The sequence below is a fragment of the Dipodomys merriami genome, unplaced genomic scaffold (genome assembly GCF_024711535.1).
Source record: "Dipodomys merriami isolate MVZ:Mamm:240054 unplaced genomic scaffold, mDipMer1.0.p SCAF_2, whole genome shotgun sequence".
NCBI lineage: Eukaryota > Metazoa > Chordata > Mammalia > Rodentia > Heteromyidae > Dipodomys > Dipodomys merriami.
In genome coordinates, this window is record NW_027203381.1 from 50,260,316 (window position 1) to 50,288,216 (window position 27,901).

General features: G+C 41.8%; 1 protein-coding gene across 2 annotated transcripts in view; it reads left to right on the top strand.

The window, feature by feature from the left end:
- The window catches only part of Ptpn2 (protein tyrosine phosphatase non-receptor type 2), an 89,452-nt gene that overhangs the window by 3,943 nt on the left and 57,608 nt on the right, over positions 1-27,901 (top strand). For both annotated transcript variants that reach the window (XM_070029596.1, XM_070029597.1), the window contains exon 2: positions 20,996-21,086. In XM_070029596.1, coding sequence (XP_069885697.1) covers positions 20,996-21,086 — 91 coding nt within the window. The remainder of the gene's footprint in view (positions 1-20,995; positions 21,087-27,901) is intronic.

The window sequence follows — 27,901 nt, forward strand, 5'->3', positions numbered from 1 at the left end:
AGAAAGAAGGGGAGAAAGATGAAGGAAGGAGGGAAAGAGTAAAAGAAAAAAGAATGAGAAAAGAAAGTTAAGGCAGGTGAGGGCGGCTTACGCTTGTAAGTCTAGCTACTCAGGAGGCTGAGATCTGAGGATCATGGTTCAAAGCCAGCCCAGGCAGGAAAGTCCACCTGAGAATCTTTTTTTTTTTTTTTTTTTTTTTTTGGTCCAGTCGTGTGGCCTGAACTCTGGGCCTGGGCACTGTCCCTCAGCTCTTCAGTTCAAGGCTAGTGCTCTACCACTTGAGCCACAGCGCCACTTCCGGCTTTTTTCTTTTTGCTTATGTGGTGCTGAGGATTTGAACCCAGAGCCTCATGCATGCAAGGCAAGCGCTCTACTGCTGAGCCACCTTCCCAGCCCCTCCACCTGAGAATCTTATCTCCAATAAACCACTAGAAAACCAGAAGTGGTGCTGTGGCTCAAGCGGTAGAGGCTCGCCTTGAGCTGAAGAGTGCAGGGACAGCGCCCAAGCCCAGAGTTCAAGCCCCACAACTGACAAAAAAAAAAAAAGTTAAAAAGTCCATGAAGCCGGGTGCCAATGGCTCACACCTGTAATCCTAGCTATTCAGCGGCCTGAGGACCAAAACCATCCCAGGCATGAAAGTCTGTGAGACTCCAATTAATAAGAGAAACACCCAGAAGTGGGACTGTGGCTCAAGTGGTAGAGTGCAAGCCTTGAGCAAAAGGAGTTTAGGGACAGCACCCAGGCCAAAACAAAAAACAAAAAAACCTCTCATTTCCAAAAAGTGGCACCATGGCTCAAGTAGTAGAGCACCAGCTAAGTAAGCAAGCCAATTGAGGTAGAGTTCTCTAGTTCAAACCCTAGTCCTACTACTGTTAAAAAAAAAAATCGGGCTGGGAAGGTGGCTCAGTGGTAGAGTGCATGCCTTGCATACCAGAGGCCCTGGGTCGATTCCTCAGCACCACATAAGCAAAAAGAAAAAAGCCGGAAGTGGCACTGTGGCTCAAGTGGTAGAGTGCTAGCCTTGAGCTGAAGAGCTGAGGGACAGCGCCCAGGCCCAGAGGTCAGGCCCCCCCCCCCCAAAAAAAAAAAAATCAGTCCTGGGGCTGGGAAGGTAGCTCAGTGGTAGAGTGCTTGCCTTGCATGCCTAAGGCCCTGGGTTCGATTCCTCAGCACCACATAAGCAAAAAGAAAAAAGCCGGAAGTGGCGCTGTGGCTCAAATGGTAGAGTGCTAGCCTTGAGCTGAAGAGCTGAGGTACAGTGCCCAGGCCCAGAGTTCAGGCCCCACACCGGACCCCCCCCCAAAAAAAAAAAAAAACAAAACTCCTGTAATCCTAGCTATTCAGAAGGCTGAGATCTGAGGATCACAGTTCAAAGCCAGCCTGGGTAGGAAAGTCCATGAGACTCATCTCCAATTAACCACCAGAAAACAAGAAGTGGTGCTGTGGCTCAAGTGGTAGAGTGCTTGCCTTGAGCTGAAGAGTTCAGGGACAGCACCCAGGCCAGAGTTCAAGCTCCATGACTGATCAAAAAAAAAAAAAAAAAAAAAAAAAGCAAGAAGTGGTGCCCAGGCTCAGAATTCAAGCCCCAGGACCAGCAAAAAAAAAAAAAAAAAATCTTGCAGGACAAGGCTGAGAATGAGTGGTTGAATGCTTGCCCAGCATGTATGAAGCCCAGGGTTTGAGTCCCCAGTACCACATACACATAAAAAGTCTGAAGTGGTGCCGTGGCTCAAGTGGTAGAGTGCTAGCCTTGAGCTGAAGAGCTCAGGGATAGCGCCCAGGCCCAGAGTTCAAGCCCTACTACCACCACCACCACCAACAAAAATCTTGCAGGACAAATTAACATGTTGAACCTGAAATACTTTTATTTCTGTGAATAGTTGCCTTCAGAACATTACTTTGGTAATATGGAGTTTCTTAGGAGTAATTTTAGAGTTGAAGCAGAATTGATTCTTATTAGTCCAGGTTTATATTCACTACCTCAGAGCTTTAGAAAGGCACTACCAGTGCTTTGCACATAAACACTTAGTAAACTTTTGGTGAATATTTGTTGAATAAATGGCTTCTTAGAAGGAAGTAAATGACTTCTTACAAAGAAAGGGCAACTTAATTATGTGATTGCAGGATGAGCCTTAAAGAAAGAGGTGGAGGGGTTTGAAGAAGTAGAAGGGGGAAGTGGCGCTGTGGCTCAAGTGGTAGAGTGCTTGCCTTGAGCTGAAGAGCTGAGGGACAGCGCCCAGGCCCAGAGTTCAAGCCCCACGACTGACAAAAAAAAACAACCAAAAAACAAAATAAAGTAGAAGGGATGATTGTTAGAGAAACCCTCAAAAGGAAGGAGAGAGTGGGATCAACAAAACATTGGTGGAAGAATTAGTATTGAAAGAGTACAGTTGGCAGATGGGAGATTTCTGGAAAAGTCTAATTTGGTCCGACAAACTAATAACATTAATTTAGTCTGAAGTTAGTTTTGGCTTTTTGGGTAATGTTCATGATTTTTTTGTCTTTAGTTTAATCGTTGCTAATTGCTCTCTCAATCAGGTTGGGCAGGCTGGTCATGAGATGGGCAAAGAAAACAGAGGGGCTTTGTGAACCTGTCAAGGAGGAGAGTAAAACAGGGAAATGACAAGAGCTGAATCATCTAGTAATGATGGTCTAGACATAATTTGATTTATCAATCAGGGTTTTTTTTGTTTTTTGTTTTGGATCTGGTCATGGGGCCTGAACTCTGGGCCTGGGCGCTGTCCCTCAGCTTTTCAGCTTAAGGCTAGCGCTCTATCACTTGAGCCACAGCACTACTTCTGGCTTTTTTCTTTTTGCTTATGTGGTACCAAGGAATTGAACCCAGGGCCTCATGCATGCATGGCAAGCGCTCTACCACTGAGCTCACCTTCCCAGCCCCTAATTAGGGTTTCTGAACCATGGAACTCTTAAACTGATTATATTTCAAATATTGTCAGAAAAACAAACCAATTTTACCATTTGTAGTATCAGTTTTTTTGTTTTTTTGTTTTTGGTCAGTCATGGGGCCTGAACTCTGGGCCTGGGTGCTGTCCCTCAGCACTCTACCACTTGAGCCACAGTGCCACTTCCTGCTTTTTCTGCTTATGTGGTGCTGAGGAATCGAACCCAGGGCCTCATGTATGCAAGGCAAGCACTCTACTGCTGAGCCACCTTTCCAGCCCTCTTTTTTTTTTGTGTTCGGTCATGGGGCTTGAACTCTGGGCCTGGGCGCTGTCCCTCAGCTCTTCAGCTCAAGGCTAGCGCTCTACCAGTTGAGCCACAGCGCCACTTCTGGCTTTTTTCTTTTTGCCTATGTGGTGCTGAGGAATCGAACCCAGGGTCTCAGGCATGCGAGGCTCTACCACTGAGCCACCTTCCCAGCCCTCATTTTTTTTTTTTTAAAGACAGCACTATGTCCTTACAGTACAGGTTGAATATAACAAAAAAAATGCAAAATGTCCCAAAATTTGAAAGTTGAACATGGGCATAATGCCACAAGTGTCAAATTCTGATCTGATGGTCACAGTCAAAAAACACAAGTACCAGTTGAGCACTGGTGGCTCATTCCTAGAATCCTAGCTACTTAATGGCCTTAAACTTGGAGGATTACTGTTTCACACCAGCCTGGGCAGAAAAGTCTGTAAGACTCCATCAGTAATTAACTGGCCAAAAGCTGCACTGGAGGTGTGGCTGAGCAAACTAGAGGCCCTGAATTCAAGTCCTGGTACTTTTAAAAACATAGTCACCACAAAACATTGTATAAAACTACTTTTAGGCTATGTGAGGCATAAAATCATATTTATATTTAGGCTTGGGTCCTATTCCCAAAGAAATTTCCTTATGTATGTACAAATATTCCAAAAGCCAAAAAAAAAAAAAAGTTCAAAATGTGAAACACTTCCAATTTCAAGCATTTTGAATAAAGAATACTTAACCTAGCTATACTTAAGTGGGCAGCCAGTTTGACAGCTAAATCAAAGCTGTTTGACTTTATAGCATCTCTTGACTACTACTCAGACTAAGAACACATTCTCCTGCCTTTTGTTTAGTGTTAATACTCAGTGCTTTTATATGGTTGCACAAACTCCTTGGATTCCTGGAAAATCAGCTGCCTCACCTTGGAGTATGGTCATGTAGGATATATTCTGAGCCTACCTTACCTATGTGGGAAACATCTTTCAAACCTGACTTAGTCTTCTTACAAGGAAAGTATGAGTCACATTGTTTGAAAACTACCTGCTTGTCTGCCTAGCTCTTTCCAAGAAGCTTTCCTTTTCTTGGTTTTTCTGTCTCTTCTTGCTAGTAGGGCCTAAAACATGTTATATGCTCAGTAACAGGAATATTGCTTCTCTCTCAAAAAAAGTCAATATTTTGATTTATTCCAAACTTCTCATTTACATAGTTGAGGAAACAGTGGTTCAACACAGGTGATGATGGATTTATATAATGTTACAGTATCCATTAGTTGACATGATATGGCCCAAAGCCAGACCTTCTCATTCTTATTTTGGCATTGTTGTAATTTGCCATGGTGACTGACTATATACATTGTATTTTCTTTTCTTTCTTTAAAAAAAATAATTTTATTACTATTTTTGGTTGTGGGGCTTGAACTCTGGGCCTGAGTGCTGGCCCTCAACTCCAGCTCAAGGTTAGCGCTCTACTATTTGAGCCACAGTGCCACTTCTGGTTTTCTGGTGGTTTATTGGAGATCAGAGTCTCATGGACTTTCCTGCCCAGGCTGGCTTTGAACCGTGATCCTCAAATCTCAGCCTCCTGAGTAGCTAGGATTACAGGCATGAGCCACCAGTGCCCGGCTAATTTTTTTTTAAAATTATTATAAAGGTGATGTACAAAGGGGTTACAGTTACATAAGTCAGGTAGAGAGTACATTTCTTTTTGGTCATTGTCACCTCTTCCCTTGCCCTCTCCCAGTTTTTCCCTCATGTTCCCACCCACAAGTTACATAGTTCATTTTCAAAATAGCGTCTAGTGAGTACCCCTGCTGAATTTGTTCACCCTTTGTCCCTTTGTTTTGTGCCTTCCCTTACACTCCCAAAGACAGAAAAAAACAAGATAAAAAATTTAAAAAACGGGCTGGGAAGGTGGCTTAGTGGTAGAGTGCTTGCCTTGCATGCATGAGGCCCTGAGTTTGATTCCTCAGTACCACATAAGCAGAAAAAGCCGGAAGTGGCACTGTGGCTCAAGTGGTAGAACGCTAGCCTTGAGCTGAAGAGCTGGGGGACAGTGCCCAGGCCCAGAGTTCAAGCCCCAGGACTGGCCAAAACAAAACAAAACATGATTTACTTGAAATTAGTGGCTGATAGAATCATTTTAATTTTGATGGAAAGAAGGGAGTAGAATGTGCTATATAATCAAATTATTTGGGTATTGAGGTCATTAAAACAGTATCTGGAATCCCTGAATCAAACTCGTGTACGTGTTTTCAAGCCTCTTTCACCTGTTAAGTTGTACGTATTTGTGAAGGTACTAGTTTCTAAGTTACTCCGTAGCTCTCCTCAGATTTTTTTTTTTGGGGGGGGGGTCCAGTCGTGGGGCCTGAACTCTGGGCCTGGGCGCTGTCCCTCAGCTCTTCAGCTCAAGACCAGTGCTCTACTGCTTGAGCCACCACAGCATCACTTCTGGTTTTCTGGTGGTTTATTGGAGATTAGAGTCTCATGGACTTTTATTGCCTGGGCTGGCTTTGAACAGTGGTCCTCAGCCTCCTGAGTAGCTAGGATTACAGGCGTGAGCCACTGGCGCTCACCCTCCCCCCCCCCACTTGTGTTTTATTTAATGCTCCCTTAAGTCAGTATTCACCCCTCACCCCCTCTCTTGCTGTTACTGCACCTGAACTCAAGGCCATAGGTTCAGTCACTAGGCTTCCTTGCTTATAGCTGGTGCTCTACTACTTGAGCCATACATAACTCCAGCTTGTCTTTTGGCTGGTTAATTAGAAATAAAGCCAGACTTTTCTGCTTTTGAACTATGGTCATCCAAGTTTCAGCCTCCTAAAGAGCGACGATTACGGTTGTGAGCCACTGTCATCTGCTAAAGTCATTAAAGACTAATTTTGCTGGAGTACTGTTCTTAGTGTAATACTAAGTTTTTCTGTTACTTTTGGGGGGGGGGGCTAGAACTAAGGGCCTAGGCTCTGTCCCTGAGCTTTTTCACTCAAGGTTAACACTCTACCACTTCAAGCCACAGCTCCTCTTCTGGTTTTCTGGTGGTAAGAGTCTCATGGACTTCCTGCCTGGACTGACTTTGAACCACAATCCTCAAATCTCAGCCTCCTAAGTAGCTAGGATTCCAGGCGTGAGCCACTGGCACCTGGCTTCTGTTATTTTTTTTCCCTTTTTTTTTTTTTTTTTTGTTGGTTGTGGGGCTTGAATTCTGGGTCTGGGCGCTGTCCCTTAGCTCTTCAGCTTAAGGCTAGCCCTCTACCACTTCAGCCACAGCGTCAACTTCCAGTTTTCTGATGGTTTATTGGAGATAAGAGCCTCAAGACTGGGCATCCTAGGCTCACGCCTGTAATCCTCGATACTCAGGAGGCTGAGATCTGAGGATCGCAGTCCAAATCCAGCCCTGCCAGAAAATCTGTAAGACTCTTTATCTCCAATAAACCACTCAGAAAACGGGAAGTGGTGCTGTGGCTCAAGTGGTAGAGCACTCACCTTGAGCTGAAGAGCTGAGGGATAGTGCTGAGGCCCACAGTTCAAGCCCCATGACTGCAAAAAAAAAAAAAAAAAAAAAAGAGTCTCAAGGACTTTCCTGCCTGGGCTGGCTTGGAACCACAGTCCTCAGATCTCAGCCTCCTGAGTAGGATTCCAGCCACTGGTGCCCAGCTAGAAGCTTTTACCTATGGATTTCTGGTATATTTTTCAATGTGAATAAGGATTGGGGGTGTGTGGTGGGTCTGCACACACACACATCCTTGTGAACTCTCCTCTCCTCTCCTCTTCCCCTCTTCCCTTCTTCCCCTCTTCCCCTCTCCCCTCTCCTCTCTCCCCTCTCGCCTCTCCCCTCTCTTCTTTCCTCTCTCCTCTCTTTTTGCTAGTCCTGGGGCTTGAACTCAGGGCCTGGGGCACTATCCCTGAGCTTCTGTTTTGCTCAAGGCTAGCATTCTACCACTTAAGCCACAGCACCACTTCTGGCTTTTTGTGTTTATGTGGTACTGAGGAATCAAACCCAGGGCTTCATGCATGCTATGCAAGTACTCTACCATTAAGCCACATTTCCAAGATGTCTACTTTTAATAGGCTTTTTGTCCTATCAATTTCTTTCTTTCTTTCTTTTCTTTTTCTTTCTTTTTTTGGTCAGTCATGGGGCTTGAACTCTGGGCTTGGGCGCTGTCCCTGCACTCTTCAGCTCAGGCAGAACTCTATCTCTTGAGCCACAGCGCCACTTCCGGTTTTCTAATGGTTTATTGGAGATAAGAGTCTCACAGACTTTCCTTCCTGCCTGGGCTGGCTTTGAACTGCCATCCTCAGATCTCAGCCTCCTGAGTAGCTAGGATAACAGGCATGAGCCACCAGCGCCCGGTTTGTCCTATCAATTTCATATGGTTCATATCTCTGATCCTTTATAATTTTGTCTCAAATTGTCTTTATTCCTATGAAGAAAATACCATAGTGCATTATATTTGAGCAGTTTTTTTAAAATTTAATTTAATTTTATTTGTGAACATACTGTACAGAGGAGTTACAATTACATGGGCAGGATAATGCGTACATTTCTTACCAAGCATTGCAGCCTCCTCCTTTATTTACCCTTCACATCCCTTCCCAGCCTCCCCCCTCCCCCCCAGCAGTTTTTTTTTTTTAATGAGAGCTATCAATTCCTCTTTACAAATAATGTGCTTCCAAGAAGTTTTTCTGTGGGTATTGTTCATGTTATACGAATCCTGGAGTTTGTACCACTCCTCCTAAAGGAAGAACATTATAGTTACTTCATACAGTGGGGACTGCTTCTACTTTATTTTCTGTTGTTGTTTTTGTTTGTTTTTGCTGCCAGTCTTGGGTCTTGAACTCAAGACCTAGATGCTGTCCCTTAGTTTTTTTTTTGGGTCCGGTCGTGGGGCCTGAACTCTGGGCCTGGACGCTGTCCCTCAGCTCTTCAGCTCAAGGCTAGCGCTCTATCACTTGAGCCACAATGCCACTTCCGGCTTTTTTCTTTTTGCTTATGTGGTGCTGAGGAATCGAACCCAGGGCCTCATGCATGCAAGGCAAGCGCTCTACCACTGAGCCACCTTCCCAGCCCTGTCCCTTGTCCCTTAGTTTTTTTTGTTTATTTTTATTTTTTGGGGGTCCGGTCATGGGGCCTCAACTCTGGGCCTGAGCGCTGTCCCTCAACTCTTCAGCTCAAGGCTAGCACTCTACCACTTGAGCCACAGCACCACTTCCAGCTTTTTCTGCTTATGTGGTGCTGAGGAATCAAACCCAGGCTTCAAGCATGCAAGCCAAACATTCTACCACTGAACCACTTTCCCAACCCTAGAAATCTTTTCTTATATTTTGTTTTCTTTTTTTTTTTTCTTGGTCGTGGGGCTTGAGCTCTGGGCCTGGGTGCTGTCCCTCAGCTCTTCAGCTCAAGGCTAGCGCTCTACTACTTAAGCACTACTTCTAGTTTTCTGGTGGTTTATTGGAGATAAGAGTTTCATGGACTTTTGTGTCCAGGTTGGCTTTTAACCGTGATCCTCAGATCTCAGCCTCCTGAGTAGCTAGGATTATAGGCATGAGCCACCGGCACCTGGCTTCCTAGAAATATTTCTGTTAAAATAAATATTTTTCACCTTAAGAAGTAAACATATTTCAAAATTTTATTCCTGCTATGCTAAATGAATGAAACTATTTGAGTGAATACAATGTACACTTAAGAGACTTAAATTATTACAGACACATTCATTTAAAATTAAAAAGTTTGTTTCAAAATATGTTACAAACCATCCATAAAAATACTTAGCTGAAAGTATTTGCTTGTTCCAATTCCAATTACTGCATACTACAGTGAATTTTTTTTCCAGAGTTCAGTATTCAAACCAGACATCACTAGAGTTAATTATAAGAGCTGTCTGCAAATTATCTTTGCAACCATTCCCTCCAACCTCGCTAACACTTAAAACTTAGTCTTATAGTAATTTTTAAAATTTTTATTCTCTTACAAAATGCAATTTAAAACGTATTTTCCCTTTTCTATCTTCAACTTTTGGGAGGGGGGGTAGGGAGATCCGGATCCGGTCCTGGGGCCTGAACTCTGGGCCTGGGCGCTGTCCCTCAGCTCTTCAGCTCAAGGCTAGCACTCTGCCACTTGAGTCACAGCGCCACTTCCGGCTTTTTTTCCTTTTTGCTTATGTGGGGCTGGGGAATTGAACCCAGAGCCTCATGCATACAAGGCAAGCGCTCTACCACTGAGCTACCTTCCCAGCCCCTCTCTTCAACTTTTTATATTCAATAGTGAACTTACTGAACTAGATAATTTTATGTGGAGTTTATTTGCCTTTGAAGTTTTTGTTAAGGTCACATCAAGAATAGATAGCCATATTAGCTATTAATGTGTTCTGGGAAATTCATTATGTTGAAGAACATATTGATGTAATTTTAAGGTTTGTAAGTCCATCACACAAAGGAGCTAAGTGAATTTGGCAGTGTGATGGGAACATAAGATGATTGCTTTATTTTGTAGCCAGTAAGAACATGACCTGGTTTAACATTTTCTTAAATTTTTACTGAACTGTAAACTAGAAAGCATTTAAAAGCCAAGATACTCAGTATTTTTTTTAACGAATACATCCATTTCAACCCCTTATTTTTCCAGCTGTACTGAATTATATTCACATAGCATAAAATTTACCCATTTAAAATGTGTAGTTTAAGCCAGGCACCGGTGGCTCATGCCTGTAATCCTAGCTACTCAGGAGACTGAGATCTGAGGATCGCTGTTCAAAGCCAGCCCATCAGGAAAGTCCATGAGACTCTTATCTCCGATAAACCACTAGAAAACCAGAAGTGGCTGCTGTGGCTCAAGTGGTAGAGTGCTAGCCTTGAGCTGAAGAGCACAGGGACAAGGCCCAAGCCCAGAGGTCAAGCCCCATGACCAACCAAAACAAAAAAAAAGTATAGTTTAGTTGGAGGTGTGGCTCAAGTGGTGGAGCTACTTGTCTAGTACCACCAACACACACACACACACACACACACACACAGTGTGCAAGTTAGTTTATTTTGTAGATGTGCAACTAAATCTTGTTCAGAATATTTTCAACAGCCCCAAAAGAGCCTACTTACAAATTGTGATTCCATATTTCTACCTCCACCTTAGTTCCAGATTAGTTTCATTAATTTACTATCTGTCTCTGGATTTACCTCTTCTGTGCATTTTACATAAATAGAATAATAAAATATATGGCTGTTTGAATCTGGCTTAGTGTAATGTTTTCAAAGTCCATTTATATTATAACATTACTTCAGTAGTTTTTTTCAGATAAATAGATTGCATTGTATAGATAAATACCTCATTAATCGATAGACATTTAGGTGGTCTTAACTTTTTTGCTATCATGAGTCATGTTACTATGAACATTTGTACTTACTTTGCTGTCAAATAATTCACTTCTCTGAGTATGTGTCTTGGAGTAAAATACTAATTCATAAATTGATATTCATAAATCTTTGCTTAGTATATGTTTTCCCAAATTAGTTGTACTATTTATCCTATTCTTTTTTTTTTTTTTTTTTGGTCGGTTGTGGGGCTTGAACTCTGGGCCTGGGCGCTGTCCCTCAGCTCTTCAGCTCACAGCGAGCACTCTACCACTTGAGCCACAGAGCCACTGCTGGAGTCTCATTGAGTTTCCTGCCCAGGCTGGCTTTGAACCGTGATCCTCAGATCTCAGCCTCCTGAGTAGCTAGGATTATAGGTGTGAGCTACTGGCATCCAGCTAACCTAAATTTTTTGTTTGGTTTTGGGCTTTTTGGTCATTGTGGGGCTTGAACTCTGGGCCTGAGCGCTGTCCTTGAGCTCTTCTCAACGCAAGTGCTCTACCACTTGAGCCACAGCGCCACTTCCAGTTTTCTGGTGGTTTATTGGAGATAAGAGTTTCACAGACTTTCCTGCCTGGGCTAACTTTGAACTGTGATCCTCAGATCTCAGCTTCCGGAGTAGCTAGGATTACTAGCGTGAGCCATTGGCGCCCGGCTTAACCTACATTTTTTGAGGTATAATATAGGCAAGTACAAATTATAAACAAACAACTTGATGGATTTATTTTTATTTTTTGTGCCAGAATTGGGGCTTGAACTCAGGGCCTGGAGGCTGTCCCTTAGCATTTTTGTACTCTACCACTTGAAACACGTTTTCACTTCTGGCTTTTTGATAGTACATTGGAGGTAAGAATCTCATTGTCTCTTCCTGCTTGGGCTGGCTGTAATCTTAGCTTCCTGAGTCAGGATTATAGGCATGAGCCACGGGCTCCCAACTCTATATGGATTCTTATTAATGTATAGATCTCTGTACCTACCACCTAAACCAATATATAAACATTTCCTACCTCACAAAACATGCTTTCATGCTCTTCAGTTGAGGTAACAACTATTTTTCATTTTGCCAACACTGAATAATATTGTTGCTTGGGTCTATACATGGAAACTTTAGTTATGTTCTCTTTTGTCTAGATTTTGTTCCTTATTGTGTCTGAAATTTACCCTTGTTGCTTCGTGTATATGGTTTCCGTGTTTTACTGTTTTGTTTTTTGTTTTTTGTCAGTACTGGGGCTTGAATTCCAGCCTTCAAGCTTGCTTGGCCTCCTTGCTTATTGCTGCTCTACCACTTGAGCTGCACCTCTAGTTCCAGCCCAGCTTTTTTTGTTTGTTAACTAGAAATTAATCAGGTTGGACTGGTTTTGGTTTTGAATCTAGAACCTGGAGATAGAGCCTCAAAAACTTTACTTCCCAGACTGGCTTTGAACCCTCTGTCCTTAGATCTCAGCCTCCTGAGTAGCTGTGATTACAGGCGTGAGCTACCAACACTTGACTGATTGTTCTTCCATGCATGCATGTATAGTTGTTTGCATGCGCGTGTGTGCGTGTGTGTGTGTATGTGTGTGTGTGTCTGTCTGTATGTCTGTCTGTGCTGGTCTTGGGCTTGAACTCAGGGCCTGATTGTTCTTCCATGCATGCATGTATAGCTGTGTTTTGTGTGTGTGTGTGTGTATGTGTGTGTGTGTGTGTGTGTGTGTGTGTGTGTGTGTGTCTGTCTGTCTGTCTGTCTGTCTGTCTGTCTGTCTGTGCTGGTCTTGGGCTTGAACTCAGGGCCTGGGCACTGTCCTTGAACTTTTATTTATTCATTTTTTTGCTCAAGGCTAGTTGTCTACCGCTTGAGCCACATCTACATTTCCAGCTTTTTTGGAGATATAAGTCTCACAGACTTTACTCCTGCCTGGCCTGGCTGTGAATCGTGATCCTCAGATTACAGCCTCTTGAGTAGTTAGAATTAGAGGCATGAGCCACTGGTGTCTGGTTTATATTTATTTATTTTTCGTCTGAGGCTGGGACTGGAACTCAGTATCTGACACTTCTGCTCATTGGCTGGCATTTTACCACCTGAGCTATGCCTCCAACCCCTAATTGTTCCTTTTTAATTGCTGGTTATAGTCTATTGTGTGTGACTATTCTATCATTTAACTATTGTTCATGCACATTTGAGATCTTTTCCTTCAAGTTTGATATTTTGAATAAATCCAAATGGTGACCTTAGACACTAATTTATTTCTCTCTTGGATATAAGAAATATAATAGGGAAGGGAGTATATTGGTTGGCTATAGATAGACCTATTTAGCTTTAGTAGTGAGGAGAAAAAAATAACAGACTTCTGGATCAGTTTCTTTTTTCTTTTCTTTTTTAAAAAGAACACATTTATTTCAGTTTAAAAAATATCAGGAACTTCCAAGCACTGGTGGCTCATGCCTATAATCCTAGCTACTCAGGAGGCTGAGATCTGAGGATTGTGCTTCGAAGACAGCCTGGGCAGGGAAGTCTGTGAGCCTTTTTTGTTTGGTCAGTTGTGGGGCTTGAACTCGGCCTGGGTGCTTGCTGCTCCTGAGCTCTTCAGCTCAAGGCTAGTGCTTTACCATTTGAGCCACAGCACCACTTCTGGTTTTCTGGTGGTTAATTGAAGAGTCTCATGGATTTTCCTGCCTGGGCTGGCTTTAAACCATGATTCACAGATCTCAGCCTCCTGAGTAGCTAATATTACAGGTGTGAGCCACCAGTACCCAGTACTTTTTTTGTTTTTTGGTTTTTTTTGTTTTTGTTTTTTCTTGGCCGTGGGGCTTGAACTCTGGGCTTGGGTGCTGTCCCTCAGCTCTTCAGCTCAAGGCTAGCACTCTAGCACTTGAGCCACAGCATCACTTCCAGTTTTCTGGAGGTTAATTGGAGATAAGAGTCTCCTGGACTTTCCTGCCTGGGCTGGCTTTGAACGGCAGATTCTCAGATCTCAGCCTCCTGAGTAGCTAGGACTACAGGCGTGATCCACTGGCACCTAGCTTAGTTTTTTTTTTTTTTTTTAAGCTGAGTCTCATGTTGGTCTCATTCCTCAGTCTTCCTACCAATTTCTAGTATCTTGAACTACAGTTGTGTGCCAACCACCCAGCTTATTGAATGATAATGAGTCCAAGTAACATTTTGCCTTGACTGGTCTTAATCCTCAGTCTTCTGTATTTCTGTTTCCAAATAGCTAGAATTATAGGTGTGAGCCACTGGGCCTGGCTGAGAATTCCTGAATTCTTATTTAAGCATAGTCATTGCTTATAAAATGAAGAATAGGTGGACAAATCATAAGAAAAATGTCTCATTCTTGTATTTCACCCCAACAAACATTATTAGATTAGTGTAGCTCCATTGATATAAAAACAAATTTCAGAAAAAGTACATTTCAGGAGTGATTAAATGTTGCATGCATAAAACAGTAAGAAGTAAAGTAATAGGAGAAAGTAGCTACATTTAAAGAGACAGGATCAGAATTTAAAGTTACAGTTTCTGGCCAAGAGATAAGCTATAAGGTCCTTGATGATAGTCATTTCATAATCTAGAATCTAGGCTTGTTTTTTGAAAAAGTGGTGGATATTCCTAATCTAGGCAATTCACATATGTATAGATATTTTTCTTTTTTTGCGGATTGTGGGGCTTGAACTCTGGGCCTAGGCGCTATCCTTCAACTCTTCAGCTCAAGGCAAGCACTCTACCACTTGAGTCACAGCGCTACTTTTCTGGTGGTTCATTAGAGATAAGTCTCATGGACTTTCCTGCTTGGGCTGGCTTTGAACTGTGATTCTTAGATCTCAGCCTTACCTGGCTAGATATTTTTCAAATATAAATAATGAACTAAATGGATTTTTCTGCCAAGTAGCAAATGGTTCAGTAGCATTTATTGACATGTTATCCTTTTGTTTATATCATAGATTATCCTCTTGAAACTATGTTTATACTGCTACTCACATGATGAAGGATTCCCCTCTCCCCCATGTGTGCCAGTCCTAGGTCTTGAACTCAGGGCCTGTGTACTGCCTCTGAGCTTTTTTGCTCGAGGCTAGTGCTCCACCACTTGAGCCACAGCTCCCCTTCACCTTTTTGTTAATTGGAGTTAAGAGTCTCATGGACATTCCTAGTCAGGCTGGCTTTGAACCCTTGATCCTCAGATCTCCTGAGTAGCTAAGATTATAGTTATGAGTCACTGGTGTGGGGAATGAGGGCTTACTTTGAAAATGATTAAATAAAATACTCAGATGACATATCATAACTTTTTTAGCCCATCTTTTCTCTGTCCTCAGAGAAAATAACTGAAAGATCTTTGTGTGTGATCCATGGATGTTTTGGATCACTGTTCCCTGTAAACAAGAAGTAACTAGTGACAGTTATTCCTTGCTATTTTTGAGCAAAAATTATATTGGAAAACAAACTAGATTTAAGGTGCTTTTTTTTGTTAAACTATACAAATAAAGATCTTTACCATTTAAATTTAATAGACATGTTTTGTTAGATTAGATCAGTGCTTTTCTTTTCTTTTGGGGGGGGTCCTGTCGTGGGGCCTGAACTCTGGGCCTGGGTGCTGTCCCTCAGCTCTTCAGCTCAAGGCTAGCGCTCTACCACTTGAGCCACAGCGCCACTTCCGGCTTTTTTCTTTTTGCTTATGTGGTGCTGAGGAATCGAACCCAGGGCCTAAGGCATGCAAGGCAAGCGCTCTACCACTGAGCCACCTTCCCAGCCTCAGATCAGTGCTTTTCATATGAGTATTGGTAGGAGTTTGTGGTTAGTCTTTGTAGTCTTGGGATATTTGGCAGTATTTGGAAAGATTTTTTTTTTTTTATGTTAACAGTTAGATGGAGGGGTGTCACTGACACTCTGTATAGAGGACAGGGATGTTGCTTTCAACTCTATGTAGCATACAAGACAGCTACCATAGCAGGATTATTCAGCTTTTGGTTGAGAAACTTTGGATTAGGAGGTTCACTGTTGCTAGAAACACTTTTATGTAATATTTAGGAGCACAGTTTGTGAATTCTGTGCTGTTGAAGGGAATGTTTTTGCACCAACAGTCTGGTTTTGCAGTATAGGTTTGGGTAATATCTCAGCTGTCTTCTTAGTCTTATTTTGAGAAACATCATTTATTTTATGGCATACCCAAATGCTTATAAAGTTGTGTTGAGATATGCCAGTCTTCTTGTTTGTTTGTTTGTTTTGGTTTCAGTCTTGTAAGACCTCAGTTAAGTTGCCTAGGCTGGTCTCAAAACTCCTGGGCCCAAGTGATCCTCCCACCTCACCCTTTTGAGTGTCTGGAACTTCAGGCACACACACTACTATGCTTGACTATAGTTTTCATTATAAACCTTCTCCTGGAACAAAACCAAGTGATTTTGTTTAGGCCCATTGGTTAGATTGTGCCATAAGACTATTGTTAATGGTAAAAGAAGCTTTTAGTTGGGCTCATTGTGAATTGGAAAATAAAAATCAGAAACATTTAGTGACAAAGATTTGTAGAGGTTTGCTGCTGCTGCTTTTTTTTTGGGGGGGGGGTGTCAGTCTTTTTCTTGAGGCTTGAACTCTGGGCCTGGCCTTTGTCCTTGAGCCACAGTGCCACTTCTAGTTTTTTCTAACTAGTTTATTAGAGATAAGAGTCTCATGGACTTTCCTTCCTCAATTGGCTTTGAACTGGGATCCTTAGATCTTAGCCTTGAGTAGCTAGGATTACAGATGTGAACTTATTGGTGCCCAGTGGAGGCTGCCTCTTAAATAAAGCATTGGGCTTTCAGATCTACACTGAAACTAAAGACACAGAGGAGAAGAAATGGTAACCGTAGAGATGAATGAGATTTGCCCCCTTATGTTTTTTTTTAAATTTGAAGTCAATAAATTTTTATTTAATCATTTTCACATGTTATGATTCCTTCCCTGACCATTAAGTGAAGTTCACAATTTCTCTTGAGCCAGGCCCCAGTGGCTCACACCTGTAATCCTAGCTACCCAGCAGGCTGAGATCTGAGGATTGCGGTTCAAAGGCAGCCCGAGCGCAAAGTCCATGACCAACAAAAAAGAGAGAGAGAGAAAAAAAAAAGATTTCTCTTGAAATCTTCAGCCCTTTTTGAAGGAAACAGTTCAAGCCATACCACTGCCCAGGAGGCTGAGATCTAGTTGCTATGTTCAAATGACCACATGAAACTCATGTGGAAAAACACCAGGTCTAGAGTTCAACCAGTACAGGTACACCCAAAAACAACTGATCAGCCCTGCCACAAATCTTTTATTAGGGCTTCTTTTAGCACTATGGTAAAATTACTGAAGCCGTGGCACCAGTGGCTTACGTCTGTAATCCTAGCTACTCAGGAGGCTGAGATCTGAGGATCATGGTTCAAAGCCAGCCTGGGGTAGGAAAGTCCACGAGATCTTATCTCCAATTAACCACCAGAAAACTGGAAGTGGCTCCATGGCTGAAGTGGTAGAGTGCTGGCCTTGAGCTGAAGAGCTTAGGGACAAAGCCCAGGCCCAGAGTTCAAGCCCCATGACTGACAAAAAAAGAAGAAGAAAAAAAAAAGAAAAAAGAAAAAGAATTACTGCTGACACATCTAAAATCTTTGACATATCATTCTACAAGCAAATTTGGGATCATTTTAGTTATGTGCAACAGCTTGATTCAACTGCTGACCGCCTGCCCAGTTCTTTTATGCGTAAGTTGGCAGCATAGTAATTTCTCCTATATCACAGAAGTTGTGTAGACCTTGGAGACATGCTAATACTGTAAATATAACCTATCTCACAATAAGAAATTTATCTTAAACTCCAGACCTCATGTTCTCAAAATAGAAGCCTTAAAAAAAAAGCCATCTTCATGTAATCACATAAAACGGAAATGTTTACTAATTCTGAGAAGCATAAATTTGCTTTTATATCAACTTAATTCTCAGAACCTGTGTGAGTTAAACCCCTTGCCAACTGTTGTAGGAAATCATATATGTACCAAATCTCATATCAGCAATGAGTTCTGGGTTGCAAAGAGGATTTACTGTTTGCACATGTCTATAAGGTATCCCCATATGTTTTATAAGTGTGTGTGTGTGTGTGTGTGTGTGTGTAAGAGAGAGAGAGAGAGAAACACAAGAATTAAAGAATTCAGTTGAAGGTATTGGAGTCCTATCCTCTACCTGTTGTTTTATACCCCTCTTAAAAAGTTATTCTTTTTCCTATACGTGGTGATGACCAATAGATTTATTTATTCATTCACTCATTTATTTATTTGTTTGTTTATTTATTTTTAGGTGGATCATGGGGTTTGAACTCTGGGCCTGAGCGCTGTCCCTCAGCTCTTCAGCTCAAGGCTAGCGCTCTACCACTTGAGCCCACAGTGCCACTTCTGGTTTTCTGGAGGCTTATTGGAGATAAGAGTCTCACGGACTTTTCCTGCTTGGGCTGGCTTTGAACTGTGATCCTCAGCTCTCACCCTCCTGAGTAGCTAGGATTACAGGTGTGAGCCACCAGCACCCAGCTACCAATAGATTTTTATTTATTTATTTATTTTTTGGGTCCGGTCCTGGGGCCTGAACTCTGGGCCTGGGCGCTGTCCCTCAGCTCTTCAGCTCAAGGCTAGCTAGCGCTCTACCACTTGAGCCACAGCTCCACTTCCAGCTTTTTTCTTTTTGCTTATATGGTGCTGAGGAATCGAACCCAGGGCCTCAGACATGCAAGGCAAGCTCTCTACCACTGAGCCATCTTCCCAGCCCTAGATTTTTTTTTTTTAATCCCATTTATACTAACAAGGCCAGACCTTTTGCCTGCCTGACTTCCTCCCTCCCTTCCTTCCTCTTTTGGGCCTTGAGTACTATGGGTTGAACCTAAGACCTTGGAGTATCTAGGCAAGAACTCTGCTACTTGAGCTACACCCTCACCCTTTTAAAAGAATTGACTTTGAGAATAGGGTCTCGATAACTTGCACTAAGCTTGCCTTGAATTCAGGATCATTTTATGTCTACCTCTCAAGTGGCTGGGACTGCAGGCATGCACCACCATACCTGGCTAGCATAATTTCCTTTAAGAAAGTAAGAAAATGAATTAATATCACAAATGAAAAGAATAAATAGGAGTTACTTGCATGTGCTTGTGTGTATGCTTTACTAAACTGTCAAGACTAAAATTTTACTCAGTGGTTAATTATTATTATTAGTAGTAGTAGTAGTAGTCAGTAGTGGGGATTGGACACTGGGCCTGGGCTCTGTCTTTTGCTTAAGGCTGGTGCTTTATCACTTTGAGACACTCTACCACTTGTGGTTTTCTGGTTGTTCATTGTAGATGAATCTTAAAGACTTTGCTGTGGAGGCTAGCTTTGAATCACAACCCTCAGATTACAGGCATGAGCCACCAGCTTCAGTGATAAATTATAATTTAAAGAAGAATGTAGGTCTAGCATATAATGGTATGAAAATTTGGTTTATTATAGAGTAGGTATAACTAGTAAATGAAAAAAAACCCGAGAGTATGCTGAGTAACTTTCTATTTGGAAAGAAAATTAAATTCTTTTTGTATACCTCAGATTGATAATATATTTTATGTCTTACAAGACTATCCCTCACATTTTGTTCATTTCATAAAAACATTGAGCTCAAATTAGGAACTTGTGTATCATGTTCTATCAGAACTTGTATGAGGGGATAGATATAAAATAACAAGCCAATCCTAACTGCTTAAAAGGGAACAAATGCAAGGAAAGACCTAATGGAATAGAAAAGACTAATTAGTATATAAAAAGTAAACAAATATCTTTTCAAAGACTAACGAAATTGTTTTAAAAATACAAAAAATGGAAAACTTTGGATATTCAATTTGTGTGACTTAGTTTTGTGGTATAATTGTAGTTTATAGGTATCCTGATTACATTCTAAATTATAATAAAATACTTGTTCGGTAACTTTTTTTTGTTTGTTTGTTTGTAAGTCATTGGGCTTGAACTCTGGGCCTAGGCGCTGTCCCTCAGCTCTTCAGCTCAAGACTAGCGCTGTACCACTTGAGCCATAGCTCCACTTCTGGTTTTCTAGTGGTTTATTAGAGTAAGAATCTCATGGACTTTCTTTCCCTAGGCTGGCTTTGAACCTCGATCCTCAGATCTCTGCCTCCTGAGTAGCTAGGATTACAGGCATGAGCCATCGGTGCCTGGCTCTATAACATTTTATCTCCATTTTTTTCTCTCTCAGGAAGGTGGGGTGTTATGCAGAGAATATTTTGACTCTTTTTTGTTGTTATTATGAAGGTGATATATAGAGGTGTTAGAGTTACATGAGTCAGATAATGAGTACATTTCTTCTTGGGCAATGTCACCAGTCCCTTACTCTCTCCCAGTTTTTCCCTTCTGTCCCCACCCCACAAATTGTATAGTTCATTTTCAACCTAGTGTCTAATGAGTACCATATATTTTTGACTCTTCACGGAAGAGTTTTTGCATTAGGCCCAAGGGTATAAGAATAGAGTAAGGAATTTTGGAAGGACATTTCATCAAGAAATGAACTATTTTAATGAATGAAAAGATTAGATAACCTAACTTTTAGAATTCTGTTTTCTTTCATGTGGCATGAATAAAAGCTTGATTTAATTTTATTGTTACAAAGCACACTTTGGGGTGGGGTTATAAGGGCTAAATAATGTTTTTATTTTTGCCTGATAAGCTCTTAGAATAATGTTTCATTTGGGAGATAAAAATCTATCTAGGAAGTGGTGCTATGGCTCAAAGTAGTAGAGTGCTAGCTAGGCTTGCTGAGGGACAGCACCCAGGCCCAGAGTTCAAGCCCCACCACCGACCAAAAAAAAAAAGTCCTACACTTGGTACACCAGACGGTAGACTGCTTAATACAGATATCCTTTACAGAATTTCTTATATAGTGAAATACAAAGAACCTTAAAGGTATATTGTTGCTAGTTAATCATGGCTCCAAAAATAAGTGGAGATAATGAGGATATTTCTGCTCTCAAAGGAACAGTTACATGCCATGAAAGTGAAGAAATTGCTAAGAATTTTAAGTTAGAAACCCCAGAATTTAGGTATCTCCAACAAGAGAGATCAGTATTTGAGTATGCTGTGACTAATATGTCCATTGTATTAATTCTGCTGCATAATGGGTTTCATGCTTGTTTACTGCTATATGTTAATAGAGCCTGTGGTAAGCGGTAAATAGCTAAAAACATCAAACACAGGTGCCTGGGTGTAAAGGACTTGGCTGACACTTAGTAGATATTTAACCTTTGTCAAATTGAATTTCTCAGTGCTTGCCATCTTTTACATGTAAAATGGTGAAGAGCATCATTTCCACTAGTGTTGTGAGGATTAAGTGACATAGCATAGACAATGTGCTTTGCCCAGTACTTGGCATGTCATAAACTACTAAGTAAGTGTTATTGTATACTTCTTGGGGAAATTTATGTTTCAGTATAATACTTAAAAGGGATGTTGAAATATATCTTTGTTATTTTAAGGAAATTCGAAATGAGTCTCATGACTATCCTCATAGAGTGGCCAAGTTTCCAGAAAACAGAGATCGAAACAGATACCGAGATGTAAGCCCATGTAAGTACTGTGACTTTTTGTTCATGTTTCTAGTTTGTTTAAGAAGCAGGACAAAGTGAAGAGGATGATTTGGGGTCAGGGTTAATAAGTGCTGTAAGTTTTTTTCAATTGACATAACATTCTCAAAAGGTTTTAAAGCATAATATAGTAGAAGGCAGAGTAATAAACTATACTTATTCTTCCTTCAAATATAGCTGCCCTTATTTTGACCTTCTCCTTTCTTTTCCCTTCCTTCCCTTTCTCTTTCCTTTTTTGTACTAGGATTTGAACTGAAAGTTGTATGTTTTTGTTTTTTCTTGCTGGGCAATCACTCTGTCCCTAAGCCATGCCTCTAGGATTTTTTGCACTAGTTAATAAGGTCCACTTCCCAGTTAGGATAAACCTTACTGTACAGAATTCTTTGAACAGAAGCATTCCTTCACCCTTTACCCTTTAGTTTTCCTTTTGGCTGGGAATGTGGCTTAGTGATAGAGTAATTGCCTAGCATGCATGAAACCCTGGGTTTGATTCCTCAATACCATATAAACAGTAAAAACCAGAAGTGATGCTGTGGCTCAAATGGTAGAGTACTAGCCTTGAGCAAAAGAAGCTCAGGGACAGACTCAGACCCTCAGTTTAAGCCCCAGGACTGGCAAAAAAAAAAAAGCAACAAAAAAGTCCTTATATTTGCCTATATCTTTCCTACTTGAGAATGACCTCTTGTATGAGATTCTTCTATTTCCCCCTCTTTTATTTATTTAAAATAACTTTTACAAAAGTTTTGAATTTATACAAAGCTTTTTCCTATAAAATAAGGTATTTGTAGTAGCCTATGTTTCAGTGAATACCAAGGCGGCGAATCCCAAATTATCTTCATACATAATAATTTATAGCATATTTGTTTTTAAATGAAAACATCTCTGTCCAGCAATGAAATTGGTGTCTTGAAACACCTGGAATGGACTTCTCTTTTCTCCCTCTTTTCTCCTTATCTCTGCTTTCTGTTGTCCATTCTCTCTTTCTCTTCCTCCCTCCACTTCCCCCCATTGGTATGAGGCTTAAACTTAGGGCCTTGGTGTTGTCCTTTGCCTTTTTCACTCAAAGATAGCTTTTTGCTGTTTGAGCTTTTTTGGTGGTTAATTGGAGATAAAAGTCTCATGGACTTTCCTGCCCAGACTGGCTTTGAACTGAAGAGCTTCTGATCTCAGCCTCCTGAGTAGCTAGCTAGGATTTTAGGAGTGAACCACTGACTGACACTTGGTTTGTGTCTACTCTTAAATGGTTATCATTCTAGGAGAGGAAACAGAAAGCTTCCATTTTGGATAACACAGATTTAGAAAAAGAAAAGTGCCAAAGCTAAACACATTACATACATATACCTTGAGAGAGATTTAACTCCTGGCTCAGGTTTGTCCATTTCTGACACAAGATGGTGGGTAAGGGTTCTCTCAGCTTCACATTTTCAAAAAAAACTCATAGGTCCTTAGGATCTGTTCAGGAAGAGCATTATATGGTGTTTCACAAAGAAGACTCTCACAAAGTGAAAGTTTGAGTAAGTTTTTTTAGTATAACCAAGTATGGAGAAAGGGAAAACTGTATGGGAAATGGGAATTAAAGATCCCTGCTGGTTTTTTCTTTAATTTTGTACTGGGGCTTGAACTCAGTGCCTGGGCATTGTCCCTGACAATGGAGATAATCAGGACAATTTTTTGCTCAAGGGTATTGTTACTTGAGTTACAGCTCTGCTTTCAGCCTTTTGGTAGTTAACTGGACTTCAGAGTTTCACATACTTTCCTTCGTAGGGTGTCTTCAAATTGTGACCCTCAGATCTCAGCCTACTGAGTAGCTAGGATTACAAGCATTACCCACTCACTAGTGCCTGGCTCTTATTGGTTATTTTGGAGATAGGGTCTTGCTTTCTGCTCTAGCACACTCCTACAATGTGATCTATAGATCTCTTTTAGGCTTTCCTTTATAGCTGTTATGGTAGGCATGTGCCATCATGCCCATCTTCCAACTTCTATTAAGTTTGAGTCTCAGATTTTTTTTTTTTTGGTCGGTCGTGGGGCTTGAACTCTGGGCTTGGGGGCTGTCCCTGTGCTCTTTAGCTCAAGGCGAGCGCTGTACCGCTTGAGCCACAGCGCCACTTCTGGTTTTCTAGTGGTTTATTGGATATAAGAATCTCACGGACTTTCCTGCCTGGGCTGGCTTTGAAACGTGATCCTCAGATCTCAGCCTCCTGAGTAGCTAGGATTACAGGCATGAGCCACCAGTGCCCAGCTAGTGTCAGATTTTTTTTTTTTTTTTGGTCTGGATGTGGGGCCTGAACTCTGGGCCTGGGCGCTGTCCCTCAGCTCTTCAGCTCAAGGCTAGTGCTCTACCACTTGAGCCACAGCGCCACTCCGGCTTTTTTCTTTTTGCTTATGTGGTGCTGAGGAATCGAACCCAGGGCCTCAGGCATGCAAGGCAAGCGCTCTACCACTGAGCCATCTTCCCAGCCCAGTCTCAGATTTTTTTGTCCAAGCTTTCCTAGAACAGTGATTGTCCCAAACATCAGCCTCCGATATAGTTCAGATGACAAGCATGAGCCACTGTAATGCTCAGATATGGTTGAGATGTCTTTTGGTCTGGCCTTGAGCCTTGATCCTCCCAGTCTTAGTCTCCCAAGTAGCTAGGATTATAGGCATGTAACCACAATCTTTAATTTTAAAGTAATTGCAGTCATTTTGTGTGTGTATTTCATTTTCATGTTCTATAACCTTTTTAAGTACTGGTGAAAAAATTGGTGGTTTATTTCCCCTTCCTGCCCAGTTACAAAAGTAGTGTATACCCAATGCTGAAAATTTGTAAAACAGAAAAGTGTGAAGAAAAAGAGCACTTACAAATACTTTTGCGGGGGCAGGGAAGGTGGCTCAGTGGTAGAGTGCTAGCCTCGCATGCATGAGGCCCTGAGTTTGATTCCTCAGCACCACATAAGCAGAAAAAGCCTAAGTGGCTTAAGCTTAAGTGGCTCAAGTGGTAGAACGCTAGCTTTGAACTGAAGAGCTCAGGGACAACGCCCAGATCCAGAGTTCAGGCCCCACAACCAACAAAAAAAAACAACCACTTTTTGGTCCAGGTGACGGTGGTACATGCCTGTAATCCTAGCCACTCAGGAGGCTAAGATCTGAGGATCAAAGCCAGCCAGGGCAGGAAAGTCTGTGAGACTCTTATCTCCAATTAACCACCAGAAAACCGGAAGTAGTACTGCTCAAGTGGTAGAGCACTAACCTTGAGCTGAAGAGCCCAGAGTTCAAGACCTACACCCGACAAAAACAAAAAACCGCAAAACACTTTTTAGTTTATTGTCTTTTTTTTCATTAAAAATTCTTTTAGATTAAAAATTAGAATCTTGCACATACTAATTTATAGTTCTTTTCCTGTAAAAGTGGTCACATTCTGATTTGTTTCTCGTTCTTTCCCATACTTGACTAGGGTGGGCTGCTGATATGCTAAGTTTTCTTGTATCAAGTAAATAACTATTTAAGGCCACAGACTTTATGGACCTTGAGAGCTTGTTTGGAGGTTCTAGCAGGGGAGGGCAGCCACTCATATACCCTTGACCAAAGACCGGTCCTCTATCAGGGATGGTCTTTCTCTTTTACCAAGCGGGCAGCTTCGGGAGGGACATACATGGAGCGGTGAGGGAGGAAGGGGACACCCACCTAGCCAGCCAGATCAACCGAATCAACCCTGGCGATCAATGGGGTGACAATTGTCGCAGCCAGATCGCCCTCATATCCAGGCCACAGACTTTATAACAGTATACTGCCTGATTATATGTGGAGTATTTAGGGTCTGGCTATAAAACAGAAATCTATTACTTTCTGTGGAAAAAAAAATTTATAATTTTATTCTTACATGAACAAAATGTTTTTATGTTGGCCAAGTATGTTTCTACGAAGAGTAATTGGCCGAATTTGAGCAAATCAAATGAGAAGCTATTTGTTGGTATAGATTTTATTATAAATCTGTTTATTGTAAATGCTGTTTCACTTAGACTTTTAAAAAATTTTTTTATTTATTTTTTATTGTGAAAATACTGTACAGAGGGGTTACAATTACATGGGCAAGATAATGAGTACATTTCTTATCAAGCATTGTAGCCTCCTCCTTTGTTTCCCCTTCCCATCCCTTCCCATCCTCCCCCCACTCCCCCACTTTTTCTTTACTATAGTAGTTAGAAGTGTTTGTAAAGATGACTAGAAGAAAGGTTTTCTTTTCTTTGCTTTTTTTGTGTGTGTGTGTTGGTGGTAGGGCTTGAACTCTGGGCCTGGGCGCTGTCCCTCAGCTGTTCAGCTCAAGGCTAGTGTTGTACCACTTGAGCCACAGTACCACTTTTGGTTTTTGGGTGGTTAATTGGAGATAAGAGTCTCACGGACTTTCCTGCCTGGGCTGGCTTTGAATTGCAATCCTTAGATCTCAGCCTCCTGAGTAGCTAGGATTACAGGCCGAGCCACTGGCACCTGATGAAAAAAGGTTTTATATATTTTTTTAAAAAATCTAAATACACTCAAGGATAGTATAGAGTTTTTTTTTGAAGCTTTTGATATAGAGATATGAGTAGAAATTCTAACTCTTAGTTGTTACCGAACTACCTCAAAATCTGTTAATCACTGAGCTGAAGAGTTTTTATTTTTTATAGTACTGATGCTTGAACTCTGTGTGTGCGTGTGTGTGTGTGTGTGTGCGTGTGTGTATGCATGTGTGTGCGTGTGTGTGCGTGCGTGTGTGTGTGTGTGTGTGTGTGTGTGTGTGTGTGTGTGTGTGTGTGTCTCCCTGAACTCTGGGCCTGCGCTGTCCTTCAGCTCAAGGCTAGTACTCTACTACTTTGAGCTACAGTGTCACTTCCAGGTTTTTCTGCTTATGTGGTACCGAGGAATTGAACTCAGGGCCTCATGCATGCAAGGCAAGCATTCTACCACTGAGCAACCTTCCCAGCCCCCCTTTTTGTGCTGAGGCTTGAACTCATGGCCTTACTCACAGTTGGTGCTCTACCACTTGAGCCATGCCACCAGTAGTTTGGTTATTTTGCTGTGAATAGATTATCTCTAGTTTGCCTGCCTGCACTACCTTTGAACCTCAATCCTCAGTTCTGTCTTCTATGTAGCTAGGATTATAGGTATGAGCCACCAGTGCCTGATTGCACTGTTTTTGCAGGAGGGCCTCACTTTCTTCCCTGGGCATGCACCTGAATCCACCTATTTAAGGCTTCCCACAATAGGATGATAGACCTACTTCCCAGCAAAATTTTCTTCCCAGGCTTGTCTGGAACTGTGATCCTTGGTTTCCCATATGTCTAGGATGGCAGGCAAGTGCTATAGCACTTGCTATGGATTGCAGAAGGGTCTTGTGAACCTTTCTGACTGTCTGGCTTCCAAGTGCAGTATTCCTGTTCTCAGCCTCCCAAGTAACCAGGAGAGTATAATTTTCTAGCTAGCTTTTCTTTTTTTCTATTTTTTTCTTGCCAGGATGAGCATTTTTGAACTCAGAAACTTGTGCTTGCTGAGCTGGTGCTCTGCCCCTTGTGCCACACCTCCAGTCCTGTTTTTTTCTCATTGTTTTTCAGATAGAATTTCTTCTTTTGTTGGTGTATATCTGAATTGTGATCCATCTATTAGGTTTCTCGTTGTTGTTGGGATGCATCCAGCTGCATCTAGCCTCCTTCTGTGGAGATGGAGTCTTTTGAACTCTTCTGTAGGGACTGGCCTGGAACTGCAGTTCTCCCAGACTCAGCCTTGCTTTGCTTGGGGTGACAAGTACGTAGTCACAAGTTGAGGAGGGGGAGGGTCTCAAACTCATGCCTAGGCTGGCCTTGAACTACGATCTCTCATTCTTTGCCTTCTAAGTAGCTAGGAATACAGCAGTAGCCAACTATGGCTGCCTCTAGTTTTAAGGAGAAAGATGGTTGGAAATTGACATTGATATAGTCCATCCAGATTTGTCACCAATCATATAAGTATTCACTTGTGGGTGTGTTTAGTTCTGTGTACTGTAAATTCTATAATCACTACCACAGTCTGAGTACAGACCCATGCAATAATTCCATCACAAAGTCACTGGTGCTACCCTTCTTTAGCTGCAAGTTCTTTTGCGCTTCTCTTTCTCTAACTCAAGGGTTGCTTCTAAGTGTATTTGTATGTTTGTGTTTGTGTGGTCTTTTGAGACAAAACCTTCATCTCAATTCCAGGCTGAACTTGAACTCGGGATCCTCTTGGTTCAGCCTCTTAGGGGCTGGGATTACAGGTGTGTACCACCACAACCAATCTTTAATTATGTTTGTTTGTTTGTTTTTGTTGTTGTTCATGGAGCTTGAACTCTAGGCCTGGGCACTGTCCCTCAGCTCTTCAGCTCAAGGCTAGTGCTTTACCGCTTGATCCACAGCACCACTTGGGTTTTCTGAGTGGTTTATTGGAGATAAGAGTCTTATGGACTTTTCTGCCTGGGTTGGCTTTGAACCATGATCCTCAGATTTCAGCCTCCTGAATAGCTAGGATTACAGGCATGAGCCACCAGCACCTGGCATTATGTTTTATAATTGTAGTTATTGTAGTTATTTCAGCAGAACTGAAATGCAGAACTCAGGGCCTGGCCTGTGTCCTGGAACATTTTCACTCAAGTCTAATACTCTACCACTTTGATCCACAGAGCCACTTCTGTTTTCTGGTGGTTAATTGAAGAGAAGAGTTCCATGGACTTTACCTGCCCTGATTTTGAATCATGACCATCAGATCTCAGCCTCCTGAGTAGCTAGGATTACAGGCATGAGCCACTGGCACCCAGCTTGCAGAAACACT